Source organism: Ptiloglossa arizonensis, chromosome 2, assembly GCF_051014685.1.
Source record: "Ptiloglossa arizonensis isolate GNS036 chromosome 2, iyPtiAriz1_principal, whole genome shotgun sequence".
In the NCBI taxonomy this organism is placed as follows: Eukaryota; Metazoa; Arthropoda; class Insecta; order Hymenoptera; family Colletidae; genus Ptiloglossa; species Ptiloglossa arizonensis.
This window is the reverse complement of record NC_135049.1, coordinates 3,641,930-3,663,700: the sequence shown is the minus strand read 5'-3', so window position 1 is coordinate 3,663,700 and position 21,771 is coordinate 3,641,930. Positions and strand designations below refer to the sequence as shown.

At 28.4% G+C, this 21,771-nt stretch overlaps 3 protein-coding genes across 6 annotated transcripts; 2 read left to right on the top strand and 1 right to left on the bottom strand.

Moving 5' to 3' along the window:
* The first annotated feature begins 530 nt into the window (after positions 1-530).
* On the top strand, positions 531-2,697 carry LOC143154934 (uncharacterized). Of its 2 annotated transcripts, XR_012994271.1 has the most exons (5): positions 531-747; positions 1,449-1,731; positions 1,884-2,112; positions 2,198-2,467; positions 2,542-2,678. XR_012994271.1 is itself a non-coding variant. In XM_076327045.1 (4 exons), exons 1-4 carry the CDS (start codon positions 722-724, stop codon positions 2,275-2,277), a joined length of 618 nt encoding a protein of 205 aa, XP_076183160.1. In that variant the 5' UTR covers positions 531-721; the 3' UTR covers positions 2,278-2,697. The 2 variants fall into 2 exon arrangements, 1 of the variants encoding a protein (XP_076183160.1); XM_076327045.1 differs by having other exon boundaries at positions 2,198-2,697.
* On the bottom strand, positions 2,645-8,535 carry LOC143154933 (mitochondrial 2-oxodicarboxylate carrier). 2 transcript variants are annotated; one of them, XM_076327043.1, is made up of 7 exons: positions 8,323-8,533; positions 5,263-5,503; positions 5,027-5,133; positions 4,835-4,891; positions 4,029-4,328; positions 3,708-3,853; positions 2,645-3,106 (listed from the first exon to the last, which is right to left on the bottom strand). In XM_076327043.1, exons 2-7 carry the CDS (start codon positions 5,441-5,443, stop codon positions 2,986-2,988), a joined length of 912 nt encoding a protein of 303 aa, XP_076183158.1. In that variant the 5' UTR covers positions 5,444-5,503; positions 8,323-8,533; the 3' UTR covers positions 2,645-2,985. The 2 variants fall into 2 exon arrangements, with proteins under 2 accessions (XP_076183158.1, XP_076183159.1); XM_076327044.1 differs by lacking the exon at positions 4,835-4,891 and having other exon boundaries at positions 8,323-8,535.
* Positions 8,308-20,485, top strand: LOC143154932 (nucleoside diphosphate phosphatase ENTPD5-like). 2 transcript variants are annotated; one of them, XM_076327041.1, is made up of 7 exons: positions 8,308-8,563; positions 10,401-10,531; positions 16,243-16,651; positions 16,762-16,935; positions 17,135-17,563; positions 17,823-17,999; positions 18,390-20,485. In XM_076327041.1, the coding sequence occupies exons 1-7, from the start codon at positions 8,543-8,545 to the stop codon at positions 18,465-18,467; spliced, it is 1,419 nt and encodes a 472-aa protein (XP_076183156.1). In that variant the 5' UTR covers positions 8,308-8,542; the 3' UTR covers positions 18,468-20,485. The 2 variants fall into 2 exon arrangements, with proteins under 2 accessions (XP_076183156.1, XP_076183157.1); XM_076327042.1 differs by lacking the exon at positions 8,308-8,563 and adding an exon at positions 9,778-9,923.
* The last annotated feature ends 1,286 nt before the right edge of the window (positions 20,486-21,771 follow it).

Sequence of the window (21,771 nt, the reverse complement as noted above, 5' to 3'; positions counted from 1 at the left end):
CCTTCCACGGTAGTATATTTATATATTTATTTATAAATAGTATTTACAAATTGTAACATGCATAAATTTATATAATTAAATTAAAAATATTGATGTTTTGTCGTACAATTTTGCGTTTCTCCATCGATTATAATTATAAGCGATTGTCTCTCCGAGCGATCGGAAAGCCTCTTTTTATATTGTCGTGTCCGATTTTCTTTTCTGGATTTTCAAAACATCGAAAAAATCCGTGACTTTCTTATATAATTTTGTAAGGGACAATTTCTTACGCATGTCACAATTTGTAATCATTATTTATAAATTATAGGAGTTTTTATATACTTGTATAAGTAACAATTATTATTACATATTATTTATAAAAGAGAAATAAAATTCTAAAATAACAAGAGTTAATAATTGAATTAGCCTTTCATTGTGTTTTTCATGCATTTAGTGATTTAGCCGTATTACGAATAATAAACTTCGATTGATTCATTTCGGACACACTGTATAGCGCGAACTGCCCCACTGCAATGCCTTCAGCGTGTAATTCCAGATGCAATGGGACGCTCTTTATCATGCTACCTTCTCTCACTTCTCCCAATAAGATATGTAGGAACAAAATTTGGTTTGTTTGATAATAACACTTAATGACGCTTGCCGAGTGAAAGTGTTACTATAATATCGTATTTTATTCTATACCTTATTTATGACAAAATAAATGCAAAAATAAATCAAGAAAATGCTAAATAGAAAAAATCAAAAGAGGTTAGTAAAGTAATTGATAAGCATTTGATAATTAATGTCTTGTTAAATTTGTTAAAGTATTAAACACCAATTTAATAAAATTCTCTATAAGAAGATTATTCTTGAAACTTTCAACTTTGACATTTTTTAATGGTTACAATTTTCACAAAGAAACATTAATAAGAATAGTAATTAAAATTTTGCAATACGTTTATTTTGAAAAGTAAACAGGCAATAAATTTAATGTTAAACAGATCTGAGCTGTCAGGGTGATAGTTTTAAATATTTTGTTCTTTCAAGGAAACATGAAACATCTTTGGTATAAAAGAAATCATAATAAAATTTGAAATGAGAAACTTCTATTTTTTTAAACTCTAAGAATCTTTTTGTTAATACATATGTGTACATAAAAAAGAAACTCATGATTCTATATATTACTCTATATATTTGTCTGTTACAAAAAATTGTTTTATCTATTAACCATTATTCCTATTAGGTATAAATACTTTAATAATTACGTAATTATTATTAATTAAAATTTTTTGAATTTAAATAAGTTATAGAATTGTATTATATCATTCCAAAAGCACTCCATATTTGAATTTATCCTTATACTTTATTTTACTTAGTATTTAAGTATTAATTTAGAAATACTATTTAAAAATTTTGTTGATGTGTTATATAATTTTTCTCTTACATACATTATAATACCATAAAATTAGAACCAAAAAGTTAAAGGACAAGAAAAAGAAAGAAAATAGGAAAGATGATCAATACTTCGAAGACATTATAGATGTAGATGAAAATGTTACTAAGGATTTTCAGTTTCTAGTAGATGTTCCGGTTTCTGTAGATAATTATTTTGTTTCAAAGTCAGAACAAAACTGGAACGTTGATGTTTCTAAATACTCTGAGTATTTTATGCTTGATCTGACAACATTATCTGCAGCAATAGAATCAATTCCATTCAATGAGAACGTTAATATTGACACCAAATATTTTACTGCAAGTATATTAATTTTTAAGAATTAGTTTAATTTTATTAACTATATATAATATTTATTATTAGATTGCATTATAGTACCTACCTTAAAGTAATTTTGCAACTAATATATTGTTGATGAAATCACTACATTAAGTATTATTTATCATTTTAGAATGATCAGTTAACCAACATTTATAACGATGCAGAGCATGGTAAAGAGAAGTATAATCAAATTCTGAACAAAATAGAAGAGCAAGTTATTACTGATACAAAAAATGTAGAAGAAAGTCAAGATTCAGTAGAAGACACTTCTGAAGATTTAGATTTCTTGCTATCACTAGAAGAACCAGTGAATGATCCTTTAACAATTGTGAAATCTTTACCTATGACGTGTAGTACTGGTATAAATTTATAGAAATTTATAGTAATCTATTATGTAAAAAATAATTTTTATATTTAAGTTGATCTAATAAGTAATTTTTACAGATTCAAAAACAGCTAAATCTGGTACGCCTGTAAAATCTATAGATCTGGAGAAGTGGTTGGATTCTGTGTTAAGCGATTAAATTTGAATATTGATATTATTCATTTAATTCATTAATATATAAAGTATTATTTCAAAGTACTAATCCATTGATAATATTTTTATCAAAGTACAATGAGAAATGTAAAAGTTTTTAATGTGCATTATTAACTGTCACATCTATGCACATATGACACCACTAGGCCAAAGCTGTCAGCCATTCAAAGTCAATGGTAAAGTAAAGATGATTTGCTATATTTTATCAGAAGACAAATACTGTATATGTAATTATATACATTCTTTGCAGCTACTTTTCATTAAAAAATGACTTTAGCTGTTTAAATGTTAATGAGTTATATTTTTTTATACCTCACAGCCAGGTCACAAATAAATAAATAAAAGCAAAACACTCCTACAGAAAGTGATAATTATTCAAGAAACACATATTATAATATACATTATCTTATTATTTTAATAACAGTTTATTAACAGTGAAGAATGCAAACTTCTCCTTCTCTCAAATTTCATTATTAAGTGCATCACCAGATATTTCAAAACATTCTTCTTCTATACAATGTATTTATCTACAGATATTTCTTCTTCAGAATGTTACAAAGTTTAAAAGTAAATTTAATTTGTAATCAAAATAATTTTATGAAGAAGTTGCAAAGGTTAATTTTTCTAAAATTTTTTTGATAGTTTTGATAAATAAATGCATATAGTCAGTCTGTATTACAGTTTAAAATTCCAATCAGTAATCAACCTTCTTACTGAGATATGATTTCATATGCTCATAAACTATGAGCATTATTGCACCACCTGGTCCCAGTCGCAATATTTTTGGTACCAATCCTTTGTATAAAGCTTTAAATCTGAAATAAAAATAATCATTCATTACAAGTATTAATATAAAAATTTTACAAATTACAGAAAATATAATTAAAAATAATTTTAATTTAAATGACTAAAAAATATAGTTTAAATAACTGAACAAATTGAATAATTAGTTTAAATAGTTATAACTGAAGCATAATAAATTATTTAGATCGTTACACATATCCGTTTTTTCAAAATGCGATAGATTTGCAATGTTAAAATTACAATTCAGGATATTCTAAATTAGGTGTAAACTGCATAGATGCATGTATAATTCCGGCGACGTATAGTACCGTACATTCTCCTTGCGTGCATTTTAAGCCGCAGTTATTGGTTTAAAATATCGCCTTTTTTCTTTAACAAAGCCGCTTATACACCAAATAAACGAAAATTAAATATTTCCTTCGATAAATATCCAATTCCAGTAACACATTAAAAAATAAATGCTTGTATTCGTCCTAACAATGCAGGATTGCCGCGCATCTAATAACCGGAGATCTACGCCATTCTCCTAGAAACGTAAGTTCGATACTGCATGTCCAAAAAACGAATGTGTGTACTGGGTTTAAAGATATTAATTAATATGTTGTTTCATACCCTTCTTGCTGATAAACCAAGTAAATAGTTTGTAGTGTGCCTTTGTATTGGATTTTATTCTGAGGTCCTTGAATACGACTTTTAGCAACATCAAAAGGTATATTCAAGCAGGATGCCACTGTGCCAGATAAAAAACCTACAAGAAACTAAAAAGTATGTGTTGGCCAAATTAATAATATCATTCTATTTTGATATTTAACATATTAAGTAAAATATAAAAATATATAAAGAATTTGTTTATAAATATCAATAAACACTTGTTATTCATTTCAGTGAAAGCTATAAACTTCATTATCAATATTTAACAAGAGTGGAATATACCTTAAGAAATAATTCTGGAACATGATCCTTTTGTTTAGGCAGCAGAGGAACAATAGAATTATAGATTCCAAGGTAAAAAGTATTAAAAATAGCATTTCTCATTATTGTGGCAGATAAACCTTTATTAAGACCGTTTAATCCAAAACCATGCTCGGTAAGAATACGTTGAGTCACAGCAAAAGTAGATGGAGTGTGGCTTACATGCTTCCGATTAGATTGCATTTGCACTTTAACCACTTCAAATGGATTTACTAAAATACCTTCTGTTATACCAGTGAGAAAACCAGCATAATAATATGTCTAAAAGAGGAAATTATACTATTATTAATAATTTATACAATGTTCCTAAAATGTTTGTCAGGACTTTATCAACATACTCTACTAATCATATTGATAAGAATTCTTATACAAACATAGGTCTGTAAATGCATTCTATTAAAATTACACTTAAAATTGTACATTAGCAGAAAAATTTCAATATTTAAACAAATTATTAAGTATATAAACATATTAGATATTGCTCAAATATATGAAGCACATATGCATAATTTTAGAATCCTGAGGCAAAAGTGTTCTGACCCAAATGTGGTTCATAGGTTTTTAAGTCTTGAATATCATCAAGAATTATTACTAGTGTTTTATAATGTGAAAATATTAGAAAGTTTGTCTTCATACTCAAGGAAATCATCTTAAACATTTCTACAAAATTTGTGGAGCTAGTTTTGTACAACATTTTTATATTAGTATAATTTGAATTGGTTAAAATAAATTTATAATATGTTAGAAAAGTTTTTAATTATTCATACCATTGTTTGTGATGTGTTACTACTAAACAACTTCTTATACTGTTCAAAGGAGAAAAACTAAAAAAAAAAAAAGAAAGGTATTAATTATTTTTTTTCTCTTTACTTTATACTTCTAGCATGATATTGATCTACTATTAATATTTTAATTAATATAAGGAAAAACTAATTTAGTAAATAAATAACATTACATACTTTTACTGCCCTTTTGGGAGTTTCCATGATAATTGGTGGTAATATACCTTTCCAAAATGCTGTAAGGCCTTCATTTATATACATTTTTTTCATACAATCACGAATTCCTGTGATATTAGGGATATGAACAAAAACATTACATCATTGATTAAAACCAAAGATAGAAATGTGTTCAAAAATAAACCATCAATGATAAATTTAAAAATAATTGTATACACAAGTTAACAATACAATGCCTGTATAGTAAAGAGCATCCTGTTGTGCAACCTTGACTTGCAATTGGAAACGTGTTTTAATGAGGTCCATTGGATGCATTATGCAGGCTTCTACAAAGCCTGCGCAACCTCCTGCACCGATCTGAATTGCAGCCTCCCTTAAAAGGCTGGACTTATGTTGTATAGTTTCTCTAGAGGTCATTTTGTATCAGTCTAATGAATAATCCTTGCCAATAATTTATCGTGGTACTTCTTTAAGGATCTATTAGTTTTTTTACATGAAATAAAATAAATATAATTGTAATTCCATGATTGATAACTTATTTAATAAATTTATATTCTTTGTTATTAGAAATAATTAATTTTTTTATTTTATTCGCCTATATATTTTATATTCTTTTTACATTTCTATATGTTTAATATATATTAATTAATATTGATGTTTTCAGTCTTCTATTTTTTTTTCGTCTAATTATCTCATATAATAACTATTCTCTTAAATTTCCCATTTGAATTTAAATGGTTATAAACTCTCATAGTTTATACATTCTTCTTTAATTATTTTTTTTACAATAGATATATTAGCAAAAAACGAATTATATAAAATTCGATGATTTATTTAAGGTTTTTAGAACAATACGAACAAAAGCAGTATAATCATAATAAAAATGCAACATATAAAATAATTATACTTTCTTATGTATGTACGGTTTCACAATGAGTTACAAAAACGTATTTCAATGAAAATTACGTAAAACTATACATATGAAACATTAAGCATGATGTAACAGTATCTTAACATAACTTATCACGTGTCGAATTACATAATTAACATTTCGAAATTAATTGTTGAGTTATGCAAAATTTTAAAGATCAACTAATTCGTAAAGTGATTTTTATAACGATCGCTTCTTGTTTGTATTACAATAAAACAGTAATTATTCTAAAATAAAATATTAACAAATTTTTATATTTTTATGTTTTCGTAAATTGTATTAATTTGTTATAATATAAATGACGTAATATGTCTATATTTGAATTATATCATTTGAAATTTCGGATCTCTGTACATCAATAATTTTTACAGATCTTTATTAAAAATTAAAATGTTCAGGGGATAAAAAATGATTGACTAATACGATTTTATTAACATTTTAATATTACTTCGGTACAACTTAAGTAGCAAGGTAACAAACATATTCAATTCTTCTTACAAGAATTTAAAAAGATCGAAATGTAGCTAATATTTAATATTTATTAAATAGTCTTTATTCTATATAGTTTTAATATTAATGTACACTAAAACTCCGTGTTCCGCCTAATTTGAGTATTCTAAATATCTCACTTATTTTTTATGATTGGAAAAAATATCAATGGAAAATATTATTTGATTTGAAAGAATAAGTATTAATATTTGAAATGTCTCAAACAATAAGAAACACATAATTCATGCTGTTAAACAATTTTTCTTTATTGTGAACTTCAATCACACAAGGGTTACGAAAATATTGGTTTGTTTGTTCATTTTTATCGGATTCAAACACTGAAAATGTGGAATACCTAGGCAGTATATCAGGTACTCGTTTTTATTTTACTTTATGATGAGATTATATGATCTATAAATTTTCTTTAGAAGATGAATAATTCTAATTTGGGTATTAATCTTGACTGAAGAGTGTATTATTATTTAATGCCTTTTGAATGTATAATAATGTCAGAGGCATAGTAATGCATCATTTTTGAACAGCTAAATCCTTTGTATCAATTAATTGAAATATGTACATTAAAAACCAATTCCATACAATGGTATTAGTTGTAAGAATATGAAAGTATTGAAAATGTGTTAAACTTATATTGATATCATTTCATCAATTCATACAAGGGAAATTTGTATAATAAAAGAACTTTTACTTTCATAGCGTCACAATGAACTGTTAATAGATTTTAATATTTTTTTTTAAGTTATGACTTGTATTTATATTATAATTTTAATATAATAGGTAAATATTAAATGAGATATTAGATATAGAAGGTCCAGCAATGACTGTTTAAAAACTTGTTGAGTAATGCATTAGACTAAGTTTGACTTCACAGATCTCTTAATATATGAAAGTTTCTATTACTATTTGAATTAGATTATAACATTGATTTGTAGTTCATGTTGCATATATAATCAGTGATTAAAAAACTTCAGATGTTTTAAGATTTAAAAATAGTTAAAAAAAGATAATACTTCTCATATAAAGAAAAAATACATTTTAGAAGTTATAAAAATAATTTAAATAAATTGAACACTGAAAGCATAATTAATCTAGCAGTAAATGTCATTTTAAAAAAAAATGTGGAATTTTTTTCTACCTTATGTTGCGTAAAAAAAGAATCTCAATGTTTCTTTTACCATAGAGCTTTAACAAAGAAGCAGAACACTTTTTACAAAATGATACATTTTCTTAATTATACAAAAAATTATACAACATTATACCAATATTATATAAAGACATAAATATAACAGTAAACCAAATACCTTTTGTCATACTAGTAAGCTGATGATAAATAAATCTTTAAACTTTCTGTCATTCTTGGAAGAATTATATCATAACTAAGCAACTTTAAATACTATGAAAGTTCAATTTTCATTAATTCAATTCTCCAATCATTACCATATCTCAAATTCTGACACTAATACTATGATTAACTATTGTAGAAAATATGTATAGGTATTTGCAAACTAATCTTTTCTGCTGCTACAAGACCTCTTGTGCATTATAAATTAAAAAACTGTTCTTGCAAATGTTTCCATGTTAAAAGGTTATTAATGTTTTTATTTCAATGTACTCAATACTCCACATTTTCACTTGTTTTAACCAATTTAAAATTTTAATGTGTTAAGTGACTCTAATTAATAATTATTAAGATTACAAATTCAAACTTTGGGTTAATTATATTAATTTTCTAATATATTCTATGTATTCATAGTTCAATGACGTCCATTGTGTTAAATTCTTGCGGTGGAATCAATTCATTAAACGGACAGTTCTATCAGTTATTGAAGCAACTTTGGATAACAAGTTCTTTGTTCACCTTCATAATATTCTTTCCGCGAAGTAAACCATATTTGAAACCTTGAATCGTTATCGCCGCCATTTTGTTGATAGTATTCTAATATTTTCTCAATTTCAAGTGTAGTGTCGACAGTCGTATTGCTGACAGGCAGATACACGCAAAGTATCATTGTAGTCGCTTCATTGTATTTTTTACTTTTTCCGTATTTTAATTTTTATTTGGACGAAATTTAAACAACATGGAGGTTAAACGGAGAAAGGTTAGTTTTCAATATTTTCTTTTTAGTAATATTAATATAGGTTATTACACTAGTTTTCATGGAATGTGCATTACATTATAATACTGTATAAGTGGAAAATGATTCGCTAATATGATCTATACTTAGGAAAATATAATTTATATTTGTGAATTTAATTCATTTAGTACTAATATAAATTCTTTAGAAAATTAAATATTTTATTTATAATTAAAAACATTCATTCATTCAATAATTTTGTACAACTTTAGTTTGTAATGAATAATTAATTAACGTCCGTTTTAAATTCTTAAAGATGTAATTCAAAAGAAGTTATATCATTTAACAATCAATAATTAAGTTACGTAAGTTTTTAAGTAAAACAACATAATTACTTAAGTGTTTAAATTAAAATTCTGAAAGTTTTATAAGTTTGACAATTTTGCGCAAACGTTTAAACTTCAAATATTTATTAATTTGTATGCTAAATTATACATTTTACATTATACTTAATTTTAACTGCGATCGGAATATATAGAACGAGGTGATTTAAAGGAATTTTATGTTGGTATTACATGGTATTCACAATATAGTAATATCGTGCCTGAAATTAGTTTTTGCTTTTCATTCTCAAAGTCCTCATATTATAAAAAGTATAATAAAAAGTATTTTTATTTGTAATAGTGATCCATTTTTAATTATAGTCAAATATTCTGATTAATACACTTAAAATTTTTGTATTAAATTTTCTATGCTTATATGCAAATTGCAAATTATTCAACATTTAAATAATTTTGTATATATTTATATTCCTAAATTGATGTTTATAAATATTTAACGTTTAATATATAAGTACTAATTCGATTACTGCAATACGTATCGTATATTTCAATAACGGTTGTTGAGCCAAATTTAAAATAGGAAACATGTTAAAAATTGTTCAAATTGATTCGAATTAAGTATGGAGCAAATTTATAAAAAGCAAATATTAAAGTGTAGTAGCAACAAATATAGCTCCATTATAATTTTAATACTTTATATTCATTATTTTAATTATAAAATGTTTAATATTTTCATTTTGAAATAATACTATAACATACAACTCACGAGTTCAATATTTTGAACATAGATGTTACATTAACTGTTAAATATGATTTTAAGTATTAATAATAATAATTTGATACAGTTTTGATATTGAAATATATAAATGTAATACTGAATTCAAATTTCAGTGCATTCGTTATATTTTTCGATAGTTTTACAATTCTGTGTGCGTAATGCTCTTCTTTATTTTCCCTAGCAATTACCGCGCGTAAAGAAACGAAACCTGCCTTCATTGATTACATCAGCTATTTGTATTATAATTTAGATGCAATATATTCCAGTAAGTTTAAAATGCAATCAATTTTACATATGAAATTATGCAATTTTAACTGTAACATTTAGAATTTGACTTTATTTAAGGTTATCTATCTGTTTGTGCCTACATTTGTCAGCAAATTAATTTTGTATGGAAAGTAGTTTTATTTACATTCTTTCCCTTTATACTAAGTAGAATGATGCATTACAATAAATAATTTTAATATTATTATTACTTTAATATATTTAACTTTACTATTTACGAACGGAATCTATCTTAATATTTTAATTTTAATAATTTTGATAAAATTAATAACAAATTAAAGCTTGTGTATTTATTTTTAATCTAATAGTGAAAATTAGTTTGACACTTAGTGCAACTAATTAGTGAACACTTTAAAGAATGAAAATTATTTTTATAAAAGGTAGAATTTACATAACATTTAATTATTTTTATATTTTCTGATATCTTTAGGACATCAATAAATAATTGTATTTTCAGTTACGATCAGAAAATGATGGAATTTACAAAGCAGATCAGACATCACGTCCAAAAAAGAGTCATCCAAGCAGAAGATATTTTGTGGTTGTGGCCTTGTTGGGAATTCTCTTCTTGGGATACATAGCCATAGCGTATGATTTATATTTACCTATTTAGTTCTTTATCTATTCATTAGCTAATATGTTTTTAACCTTCCTTTCATATTATACAAAAAATTGAGAGGAACTAATATTAGCAACAAAAGCTAACATACAGATACAAAGGGTATCACTAAAATTTGTACAGTGTGTACATGAAAAAATTTATCCTCATAAAGTATTGTACATAAATATTTAAGATAAATCTACTTTGAGGATAAATACTGCATCACATTTTTGTGAAATATGTACATAAGCCACATTTTGGCGAGATTAATAATATTATAATTATTAGACATAACAGATATTGCACATCTTAAATTAATAAGCTTAGTTTTAATTAGTTTTTTTGTTTTACAAAGGTATCCACAATCTTTGGAATACCATTAAAGTACTTAATTGTTTTATTTACTTTACCATTATTTACAAGAGAATTTAATTCAGCCCTTAAGTGTTTTAAATAATTTTGTTGATTAACCATTCGATTTTGGTTTATATTCATTGGTCCAGAATAGGATGATTTGCCCTTTAGAATCAATAAGACTTCCTGCTTAGAAGAAAGTATAACTTGAGTAAAACGAATGCATCCATCTATCATCTTTCTAATCTTTATGGATTTCAATATTGTGACTCCAAATAGTTAAATAAGAACTAGAAGGGGTTGTTTCTTCTAGATTGTATATAATAATGTTGGAAGATCTATGTCCTCTTTGTAATATCTCAGAAACAATTTTTTCCTCAACAGTAAATTTGATCAAGTATGTAGTGTTACCTGAAGAATTGTCAGTAGATCTGATATTATCCTTCAATGCAGAAACACAAATGGAAATATCAGACAGATCAAGACATATTTTTTCAATGTCTGCTTTAAATGTTTCCAGCATTTCCTTTTTGAAGTTCTTAAATTCAGTGTGAATAGTTTATGAATTTTTCAAGAAGAAGATTATCATAAAATGTTACAATAGAGTGTTGAAATGTCGAGGACCCTTGTGATTTAAAATTCAAGAAGAATTAAAAAACATCAATTTTTTTTTATTTTTTAGGGATATACATAGGAGTATGATAAATAATGCTTACTTAACGAGAATAAATAGTAAATTTATTAAAACAGTAACACTCGTGTTTATTAACTATTAATTAATATAAACGAGGTTCTGTCGAAATACTTGTAATTGCGCGATGCAAGTTGTAGTGAAGTTAACGCTTCGACGGTTGGAAGGAATTTGTCTTTGCTAACCATTTTTCGAGAGTCCTCGAAGAAAAACACGTGTAGTATTTCTTATGCATTCTAAGGAAGACAAAATTTTCCTTGAAAACACACAGGATAACTATCCGCCATGTCACTACCCAAAACCCTGCGCGATTGTCGCACATCTGGTTAGCGTCAAATTGTAGCTTCGACACAGAGGCTTAAACTAAAAGAAAATACCAGAAAGAATCCACTACAATTTTATTTTTTTAAAATGTACGATTTTGAAGATACGTGCGCAAAACACCATTTGCTTTAATTCATGAAAACGTCTGAATATACATTCCTGCTATGTGTAGTGACACTGTACAGTAGCATCAGTAAAACGTTGAAGGAAATCCTAGAAGCAGAACCTTATGGCAGTACAATAACAGTGCAAAAGAAAGAATGCGTTACCCATGTTTAAAAACGAATGGGCGCGCGATTTCATAAAACACAATAAGGTTATTGGTGGTAAATGGAGAAGAAAATTGATTGATAAGATAATTTGATAATTGACAGAATATTATGAGTTAGTGATTTGAAGAAATTCCCATTCCCTTGTTGAAATGAGGAATACTGTGTGGACTACGTTCTACCATAAGAATTCATTAGACGAGAACCCAAAACATCTACAGGGTGTTCGGAATAATTTGAATCAACGTTTTTTTTCGTAAACGGTAAACATTAGAAAAAATAGAAGAGGAAGTTATACTATATTTTACTGGCAATAAAATGTCCTACTGGCACTTTTTGATACAGTGCTAGAAGTTATAAAACCAATATATGACGATCCGTCGGAGGACGGATTGCTATGATGATATTTAGGAGTGAAAACGCAAAATAATAATGAATCATTGATTGCTATGATTTGGACTTTCAACTCAAAATATATTCATTCAGGAGCTGTAACAGTTGAACTTGCAATGTCTTTAGGCGTTATTGTATTTAATGAGGGATGCTGTAGTATACCATGAGTGTTCCAATCATTAAGATTGACTGTCAGACAACAGGCAGAAATCTATATTAATAACAGGGATGACGACAGAATGCAATGTTCGAAGCGTCGGTCATCCGAATTCTCCAAGAAGGCTATGATCATTTGTAAAGAAAAAAGGTCAGCTGAAGAAGCATTTCTTTTTTCTTTTTTTTGAAGAAAAAGAAATTTTATGGACTTAGTCTGATGAATTAACCATAAATGTACATTTATCTATGAAATTGATAAGACTGCTAATATTTTAAGCAAATTTATAAAATACAATGTTGTAAAAACTTATAGGTTTAAAATAAATGTAAACATTTTTGACTATAGGACAATCACGTAACAACTATCTTGCATGATCTCTTCTTTTAATATCATAATTAACGTATAATTTTCTTTGTGAAATATAGTTTGACTTGTAGTTCTGGTAAATCAGTAATACTGATTCTTGTTGAAACGAATTCCTCTGTTCACTGACAGAGAAGGATTCGAACCTCACTCAAGTTTGGAGCTGTTAAACTTAAGGTAGTGATGGTTTGGCGAGAATCGCGACGATCACCAACCTCAACTAAGAATTTAACTGTATAAAATATTCTGAGATACAACAATGTGGAAAAAGGATTTTATTAATTAGGCAAAGCCAAATCCGTGTTGGATGACGCGCGAAGAGGGAACGAAAAGGAATTGTTTAGGTGAATGAAAAATTGTAGTCTGCTTCTCAACTCTAAAGTGGGCTGTATTAGTTTATTACTTTGTTAGTTGGTATGTCGGGCCCAACAGAAGCTTAAATAAGTATGAGCACACCAACGCGGAGGTGAGCGATGTCGGGTGACACAAATTATACGATTACAGAACTGCGAGATGCAATACATATTGCAGAATAGGCGTGTGGCCTCGACCACGTCTTTGTTCGCGATTCAACGTGTCTCAGGATCATTTTCCACGTGGTTATCTTTAACAGTATATGATACTTCCGCTTGCGATCTTGTGCGACTGACTATCCGCGAAGCTCCCAGACAGTTTGTCGCTGTCGTGAAATCCCTTTGTTCCCGAAGGAAGAGGGAAACGGGGCCCTATGATTGGATCACGTGCTTGATCACGCGATCATTCGAGTGCGTGATCCAATCGTCACAAATCATAATGAATCCGCACTGTTGGGTTTAGGTGTGTATATACAGAAGTGTACATGCCTCGGTTCTGATTTAAACTAGATTTGGGGCTCGTGGAATCTCTTTGTTCACGAAATTCCGTTAAGCACGTGGCGACAAGGCAGCGTGCTTTGATTAGAGCAACATCACTTTTATTTACTATATTGTTCCAAATAATGTCTTAGAAACTGAGCCTATTACATTTAATAGTCCTCTTCTTTGTCGTTTATGTAGGATGATACGTAATTTTTGCATACCTTGTTCCATTCTTTGAGTTCTTAATTGCATAATTTTATAATTAGTTCTTTGACAATGCTTTTCCATTTTACAATATTCATGCAAATTAATGTTAATAAATGTATATACTCTACTTTTCTATTATCCTCTTTATCTTTCATGAGATTTTTCATACGATTTCATCATATCTCCTTGTTTATAAATTGACTTTAACTTTATTTTTCTATCCTGGTCTCTTTCTTTCTCTATTTGCTTGTACAATAATCTTAGCATTTTTAAGATATTTAGAGTATTTAAGTTTCCAAAGTTTAATTAATTCATTTCGACTTAGGGAAAACATTACAGTTATTGCAAATGGTATGTTAGCTTCTTTTCCAAAGGTAAGTTCAGAAGGTATATATCCTGTACTTGCATGAACTGAAGTATTATAAGCTATAGATATATATTTCAAATGTTCATCCTGTTCGTGTTTATTTTCATCAATATTGGTTCTTAGCAACTCTCTAACAGTTCTGTGAGTCCTTTTAAGGGCTCCATTTGTGGATGAAAACTAGTTGTCTCGATATAACTAACTTTAAAAGCTTTTAGCTTTTTCAAATTGTTCTATTAATTTACATACAAAATTCTGACCTTGATCAGTCAAGGTCTTCTCTTGTCGAACTTCTAAGTTTATTGGTCTCTTCATTTTCCATATTTGTTTCTTGACTTTCTGTTCTTTGAGTTTTTGTTTCATTTTCTTCTGCCTCCATTTTCGTTTCCTACATATTTGTGATTTCCTTTCCTTCTTCTTCTATTTCCACATTCACATTTTGCTCTTCAAGTGTATCTATGGTTTCTTCTTTTTCCCTCTTCTCGTCACTAGAGTTCGGTTTTTTAAAGACTGTATCCCTTGACATTATCTTTCTTCTACTTTCATCCCAAAACCACTTACAGTCCATGACCAACTATCCCATATACATCACATTTCTTTTTCAATTTCTGTTGATATTTCATTTTCTTGACATATGCTGTAGTTCCAAATATTTGTAGGTGTTTTAATTGAGGTCTTCTACCATTCCACATCTCATAAACCGTTTATCCTACTGCCTTAGTAGGACTTCTGTTTTGAAGGTAAGTCGCTATTAGCATTGCTTCTCCCCACATGTGGCTCTGCCTTTCTATTTATCTGAGGCGTTTGCGGTGTCGCATAATCAAAAGCAATCGAGTTTTGAATTTCATTGCAGCATTCACTCACGTTTTTGCCTTTTGCCATGTCATATGATCAAAAAGTAACTTGTCTTGAAGATTTTTATTGTCATAATTACAAAAACAATGAAAAAGGTATTTCTGCATTTCACAATTAATATACATATAACATTTTTACTGCCAACAAAAATCTATGTGTTTGACTAAATTTTCACTGACACTCTCACTGTTAGATGCTACATATTGTGATGATTGTTTAGGTCCTGTAGCAAATTTGTTCACTGTACAGTCTGTATTCTTTCTTTTTCAAGTATTAATAAGAATGGACATGTTGCTTTTACAAAATATAATAATTTAATGTCCACTTTGATGAAATGTTTCGCATGGAACTTTACCATGATATTTCCTCCATTACACCATATGTTTTCCTTTAATATTTTTTCTTATCGCAAAAAATTAGCGAGATATTCAAGGTGGTCAATTATTTCGTTCACATGTATGTATTTTTATTTTATTTACAATCTATAAATGATATTAAATTATTGGGTTAGGTGTCCGATCCCACCGACCAGGACCGGTTAAGAGAGAGTCTATTGTACATATAAATGTAAATATTGGAGTTACATTAAAATAAAAGTCCTCATTGTGGAACCTAAGAATAAAGAATAGTGTTGAAACAAGAAATTAGCCATAAAGAAGTTAAAGAAAACCTAAGCCAAAAGATCCAAAACATTTTAAATGTATTACTTGTTACGACCACTATATTTGAAAATTACTCATATTTTCCCAAGACAAGTACGCAATTAAATTATTAATATTTTTTTCTTAATGTGTAATATTATATAAAATAAACAAAGGATATTACACCTGTATGTACATACAGTAAACTGTTTGTATGATTAATTTCTGTAATCTTCTGTTTTAGATGTGACCTGAAGCCAATACGTCTTGGTAGCAAGGCAATCGATACACTGGCTTTTTCCTTCAATCTGCAAAAGCCATTTTATGTTGTTGTGATCGATGCAGGATCAACGGGCAGTCGCGTTTTCGCTTTCAGTTTCCATGAGTCGATCCTCGGTGGCAATTTGGTGTTAGACGATGAACACTTTTTGGAAATAAAGCCAGGTCTTAGCGCGTATGCAGACAAATCTAAAGATGGAGCTAAATCTCTGACAGTATTACTAGATAAGGTCAAAAACGTTATTCCACGTTCAGAATGGCAACACACTCCTCTTAGCATGAGAGCCACTGCTGGTTTAAGACTTCTCCCAAGTCACAAGGCTCAAGACATACTCCAGGAATGCAGAAAATTATTTGAAGATTCTAATTTTCAAGTATGTAGATACTGTACTCATGAAGTAACTAGATTAACATTTAGATCTTTGTTACTTAAACTTCTATGGAACTTTGAACAAAAAGCATTATTGTCTTTTATTCATTTTAGACATCTAAAAATTCAATTTCAATAATGGAGGGAACAGATGAGGGTATATTCTCCTGGTTTACTGTAAATTTCCTATTAGAACGGTTTAACTCGCATAATTCTGGTAACACAGTCGCAGCATTAGATCTTGGAGGGGGTTCGACTCAAGTTACTTTCTCACCCGATGCCACACAGGTACAAATTTACACTAGAATAAAAAGTATCTATTTGAGTAGAGAATTTCAAATATTAATATAAGTATGCCACTTAATTGTAACACTCAACGTGTTAAGTAAAAATCATAGAACTGTAATCATTTTTGTAATTTAAGAAATTATAAATATCAAACAATATATTGTAACGATTAAACAAAATATTTTTAATATTTATTTAGGAAAAATCACTCGATGGACATATATATTCAGTTAACATTTTCAACCATAATATGAGTATTTACACGCACAGCTATTTGGGTATGGGACTCATGGCTGCTAGAAAAGAGATTCTAACCCATGGCATGAATCTGAACAATGTGCATCCAAAAGGAACCATAGAAGTACGATCTGAATGTATAAATCCCATAGTTTCTACCGAGTGGAGTTACGGAGGCCTCAATTATTTGGTCAGAGGTCCTGTCAATGAAACACATAAATTGGTGAAAACACAAAATTTTGCTGGTGGAGAAGCAGATAGGCCAATTGTTAACTTTTCAGAGTGTCTGAAAATCATTGAGAAATATGTTGGTGGAATTAAGAATAAACCAATAGGTCTGAAGGATCACGAAATCTATGCCTTTTCCTACTACTTCGATCGTGCAACAGAGGTAAAATATTAATATAATGCAATATCGAGAAATAAATACTAATTATATAAAATAAAAAGAATTTGTGAGTTTAGTTCAAATTATAAGATAATTTTTAATTTTTTTTTTCATACAATTTGTACTAGTTAAATACAACTTTGAAATTAGCATAATAATTGATCAAAACATGGACTAAATATAAAGAAACAGATACAGTAAAGTATTCCCTCTCTCTTTCTTAATTATACTAATAGAAAATAAAATAATATAAATGTTTCAGGTTGGTCTTGTCGATCCCTTTTGCGGTGGAGTTATTGAAGTAAATGCATTTCTAAAACAAGCAACAGAAGCCTGTGATTATCCAAATACCGATCAACCCTTCATTTGTCTTGATCTAACATTTATTCACGTTCTTCTTCGCAACGGACTTGGACTGCAACCTAACACAAAATTATACGTAAGAATAAATATATGTACATCTATAGTACGCGCAAATTTAATTAACCATTCAAGTCACACAATGCCTTTGTCATAAATATGGAGGCACGTATCACTACCGCAAGGAAGGAGATAGTTCATGACGTCATTCGCAGTGTGGAAAGTGGCCTATGACTAAGCACTGTAGGCAGTTAACATCTACTATGCTAGTAGCAATACTAATAGCATGCAGATGCTATAGTTATATATATATTAAAACAGTTAAGATTTTAAAAATTGGACAGGGAAAAGTGAAAGTGCTTATTAATGATGTATTATTAAGGTTTTCAGAGAATATGCATTATTTTTTCGAAATAGATCATTTGTTTATGACTTTTTAAAGTAATACTTCCTTTATTTTGTTTAATAGCTGTATAAGAAGATTAACGGACACGAACTGAGTTGGGCTCTTGGCGCTGCCTTCAATATTATACAAAATGGTCTTTAACGCACTTGGATCGTAGATAAATGAATTACAAATATTTTTGCACAAAATCGAGGAAATTATTAGGATTTACTACTTGTGATGAAACCACTTAATTTAACTATGAACTGTTAATTTATTAGCACTTTCATTGTTCTTACTATAATATGCTTATTTGCTCAATTTGGTACATACTATTCTAATGACTTTTTATTAGTTGCAACGTGTTATTCTATTATTTGATTGAATATTGTCGGCTCAGCAACAATATATTAAAAACAGTGAATGTATTTAAACTTCCCAAACAGAAATTTTTAAGATCTAATATCTTAATGATTTTTAACAGATAAAAAATATTATTCTTATTTGTATATGTATAAAATACAATACATACATGTGTACAAATATGCAAAGTGATTCTCACGATTGGAATTGGCCATATCTCTTTTGTGATAAAAATAGGAAAAAGTGGTATAGGAAGAAAAGAATTAGATGATTTAGTATGGACTTTTTCTACTGTTTTGTAAATGCAATTATATATAATGATATATAATATTTGCAACGTGCAATTGTAGATATTTTAAATGAAATCATAAACAATTTCCTTTAATAACATAACTGTTATTAATTTGCATATCAAACAATTGCGTAAAATATTTATAAATGAACTCTCGGAAATATTCACACTTTTAAATTGAAAACCTTACATAAAATGAACATACAAAGATATGTTGCGCTCACTGTAAGATTTTCTTATTTTATATCTCTTTAGCAACACAGTACTGTCCATTATAAACTCTAATTTATAGAAAGTGTTACGATTGCATATTGCAGATATCCGATTGCACTTACAAAAAAATAAGGTCCTAGGAAACTAATTCTTGTTGAAACATTTAATTTTAATTTCTATTATACGTAGCATTAATAGTCAAATATATCAACGAAAGAAGTACATTCTTGTTTTATGAATATAATTACATTTGTTTACAAATTTTAGATACGAGGTGAAACATTTTTGATTTATATACATGTTTTAGGCAATAATAGCGATGAAACGGTAAATTGTGCTTTAGTCTTTATTAAGCAACGATCCGCGTTTACAACGTGTTGTATGGTTATCTAATGATCTTGAGCGGATCTCTTTCTCAATGATGAAGAAAATGCGGTGGGCGACCGAAAATCCTATATATATTTATGTATATATGGGTGCGCCCGGTCACCCTTTGTTTCTTCTACTCGTGCACATGCCGCGGAACGCTTTCAATGCTTCGCGATCTTTCCAGAATCGCGTTCCAAGACACGTGCCATCTTTCGATTTTGCACCCGGGTCGCCGATTTTTGAAAAGTTCATGTAGCCCGCCGAGTTCCAAATGTTCTCGACGTTTTACAAAACAGACCGTACGACACGCGTCATAATCGCTACACTGTTTACGGTAAACGATATTGGCTAATCAGGATGTAAAAAAATGTATTTGTTGCGGCTTTTACGAATGATTACGTAACTAGATCGATTGAGATTTACTAAACGTTCGAACGCAGAAGGTGATTGCGAGAATCCATGTGAAAAATATGAAAGATTTGAGCTAAATGAACATTCACTGTTAGATTCGGTACACATTATCGACTTTCTGTCTAACACTGGTTAAATCAGTGTAGAAAAACGCATAGGTTTATTGAGATTGTGGACAATGGTCGACTGTTCTTTTATGAAAATATCTCATGGCAGCGAAATATTCATAGAGCACTATTGGAACACGCTGCTATATTATCAATGCAATTTTTGTTGGTAAGAACAACTTGTTTTATGTCCACAGTTTTTCTAAATTTTGTATTACTGTATCATGTTTAATACATAGTGATATTTTTAATGCTGAATTGCAAAGGTAACATGAATATTAAAGCAAGTTTTGTTAACACATCTTTATAAAGCAAGGTACATAGAGCCATCTTTAAAAGCTGTAACAAATAGTTTACATCCTGTATAAGAATTTTAAATTTTATTTTCTGACTGCTTCCTAAGAAAATATTTTATCTTAAAATAGTTAATTTTGTGAATGTTAATAGTTTTCTACTAAAGAAAACATTGGCATAGAATGAAATTGTTTATTTTTAGAAAGTTTTATTTTGTGTATTAAATAATTTTCGATAGTTTTATAAAATGTTGAAAAGTATTGTAAAGAAAATATATTGTTTTTTAAATTATTAAATATTAGGTGCTACGTAAACTTTGTTTATTAGTTTAATATAGTTTTATGTTAAGTACAAACTTTATTACTTCTAGAAAACATTTGCTAAAAATATTGTCCATAAAGTATGAGAGGTATTTAGTAGAAACATAATTTCATTTTGAATGCATCTTTATTTAGTGAACAGAGTTTTTGTGGCAACTTAATATTTTGTATTGCAAAAAAAAAAATGTTTCTTGTAGGAAACTGAATTGTATTGGAATTTTATATTTTGAGCAAATTGGTATAATTGTAGATTGTTTGCAAAAAATTTTGTCTAAATGTATTTGTAAAATAATTATTGAATCTTAAATATTTTTACATTAAAATACAATTAGTACAATGTGCTGCAATTTTCTTACCCAGATTGTATCAGTTTTCCTTTCCAGGCACGTGGTTTTCTTATATGTTTTCTTTATCTTTTAATTAAACGAATAGTAGAGTTAATTTTCCGTGTTCACAAAACAACAACATTCAACTAATCAGAATTCACTTTAGCACCCCTATGACTTGGACTGCAGTATACATTTATATTTATTACGAGTTAGTAGTGGAAAGTCATTTAAGGCAGAAATGGTATCAAATCAATGTGTCCGATTTTTAAACAACAAAAATGTAAATTTTTATGCTAATGGAATATATATACATACATACGTACAAACAATTCGAAAGACGATAAAAAGTATAGAATGAGTGTATTTATAATAAATATTCAATTTAATAGTTTCTTGCATAATGCGTTGTATAATAGTAATTTGTTGTGTACCAATAACAATAAGAATAATACTAGCGATAAAATCGATAAGAATGATTAAACATGAGAGAGCAGCGTTGTTAGATGCGACTTGTATGTACGAGTAGTGAAACAAGGAAGAAAAGGACCTAATCGAGTGAAAGCTAAGGTCAAAAGGCCAATAAACGTTCCTGAACGAACCGATAAGCTGCATAATAGCAAAATACCAATTGCGTTTCTCTACTTTCCTTTTTCTTACTCAGTATCTACAACTTAGGAATAACATATAATTGCGCGATCGTACAAAACATCGATCGGTCAAATTAAATTCCAATCAATTAATTCATTATCATTAAATCCTACTTCACGA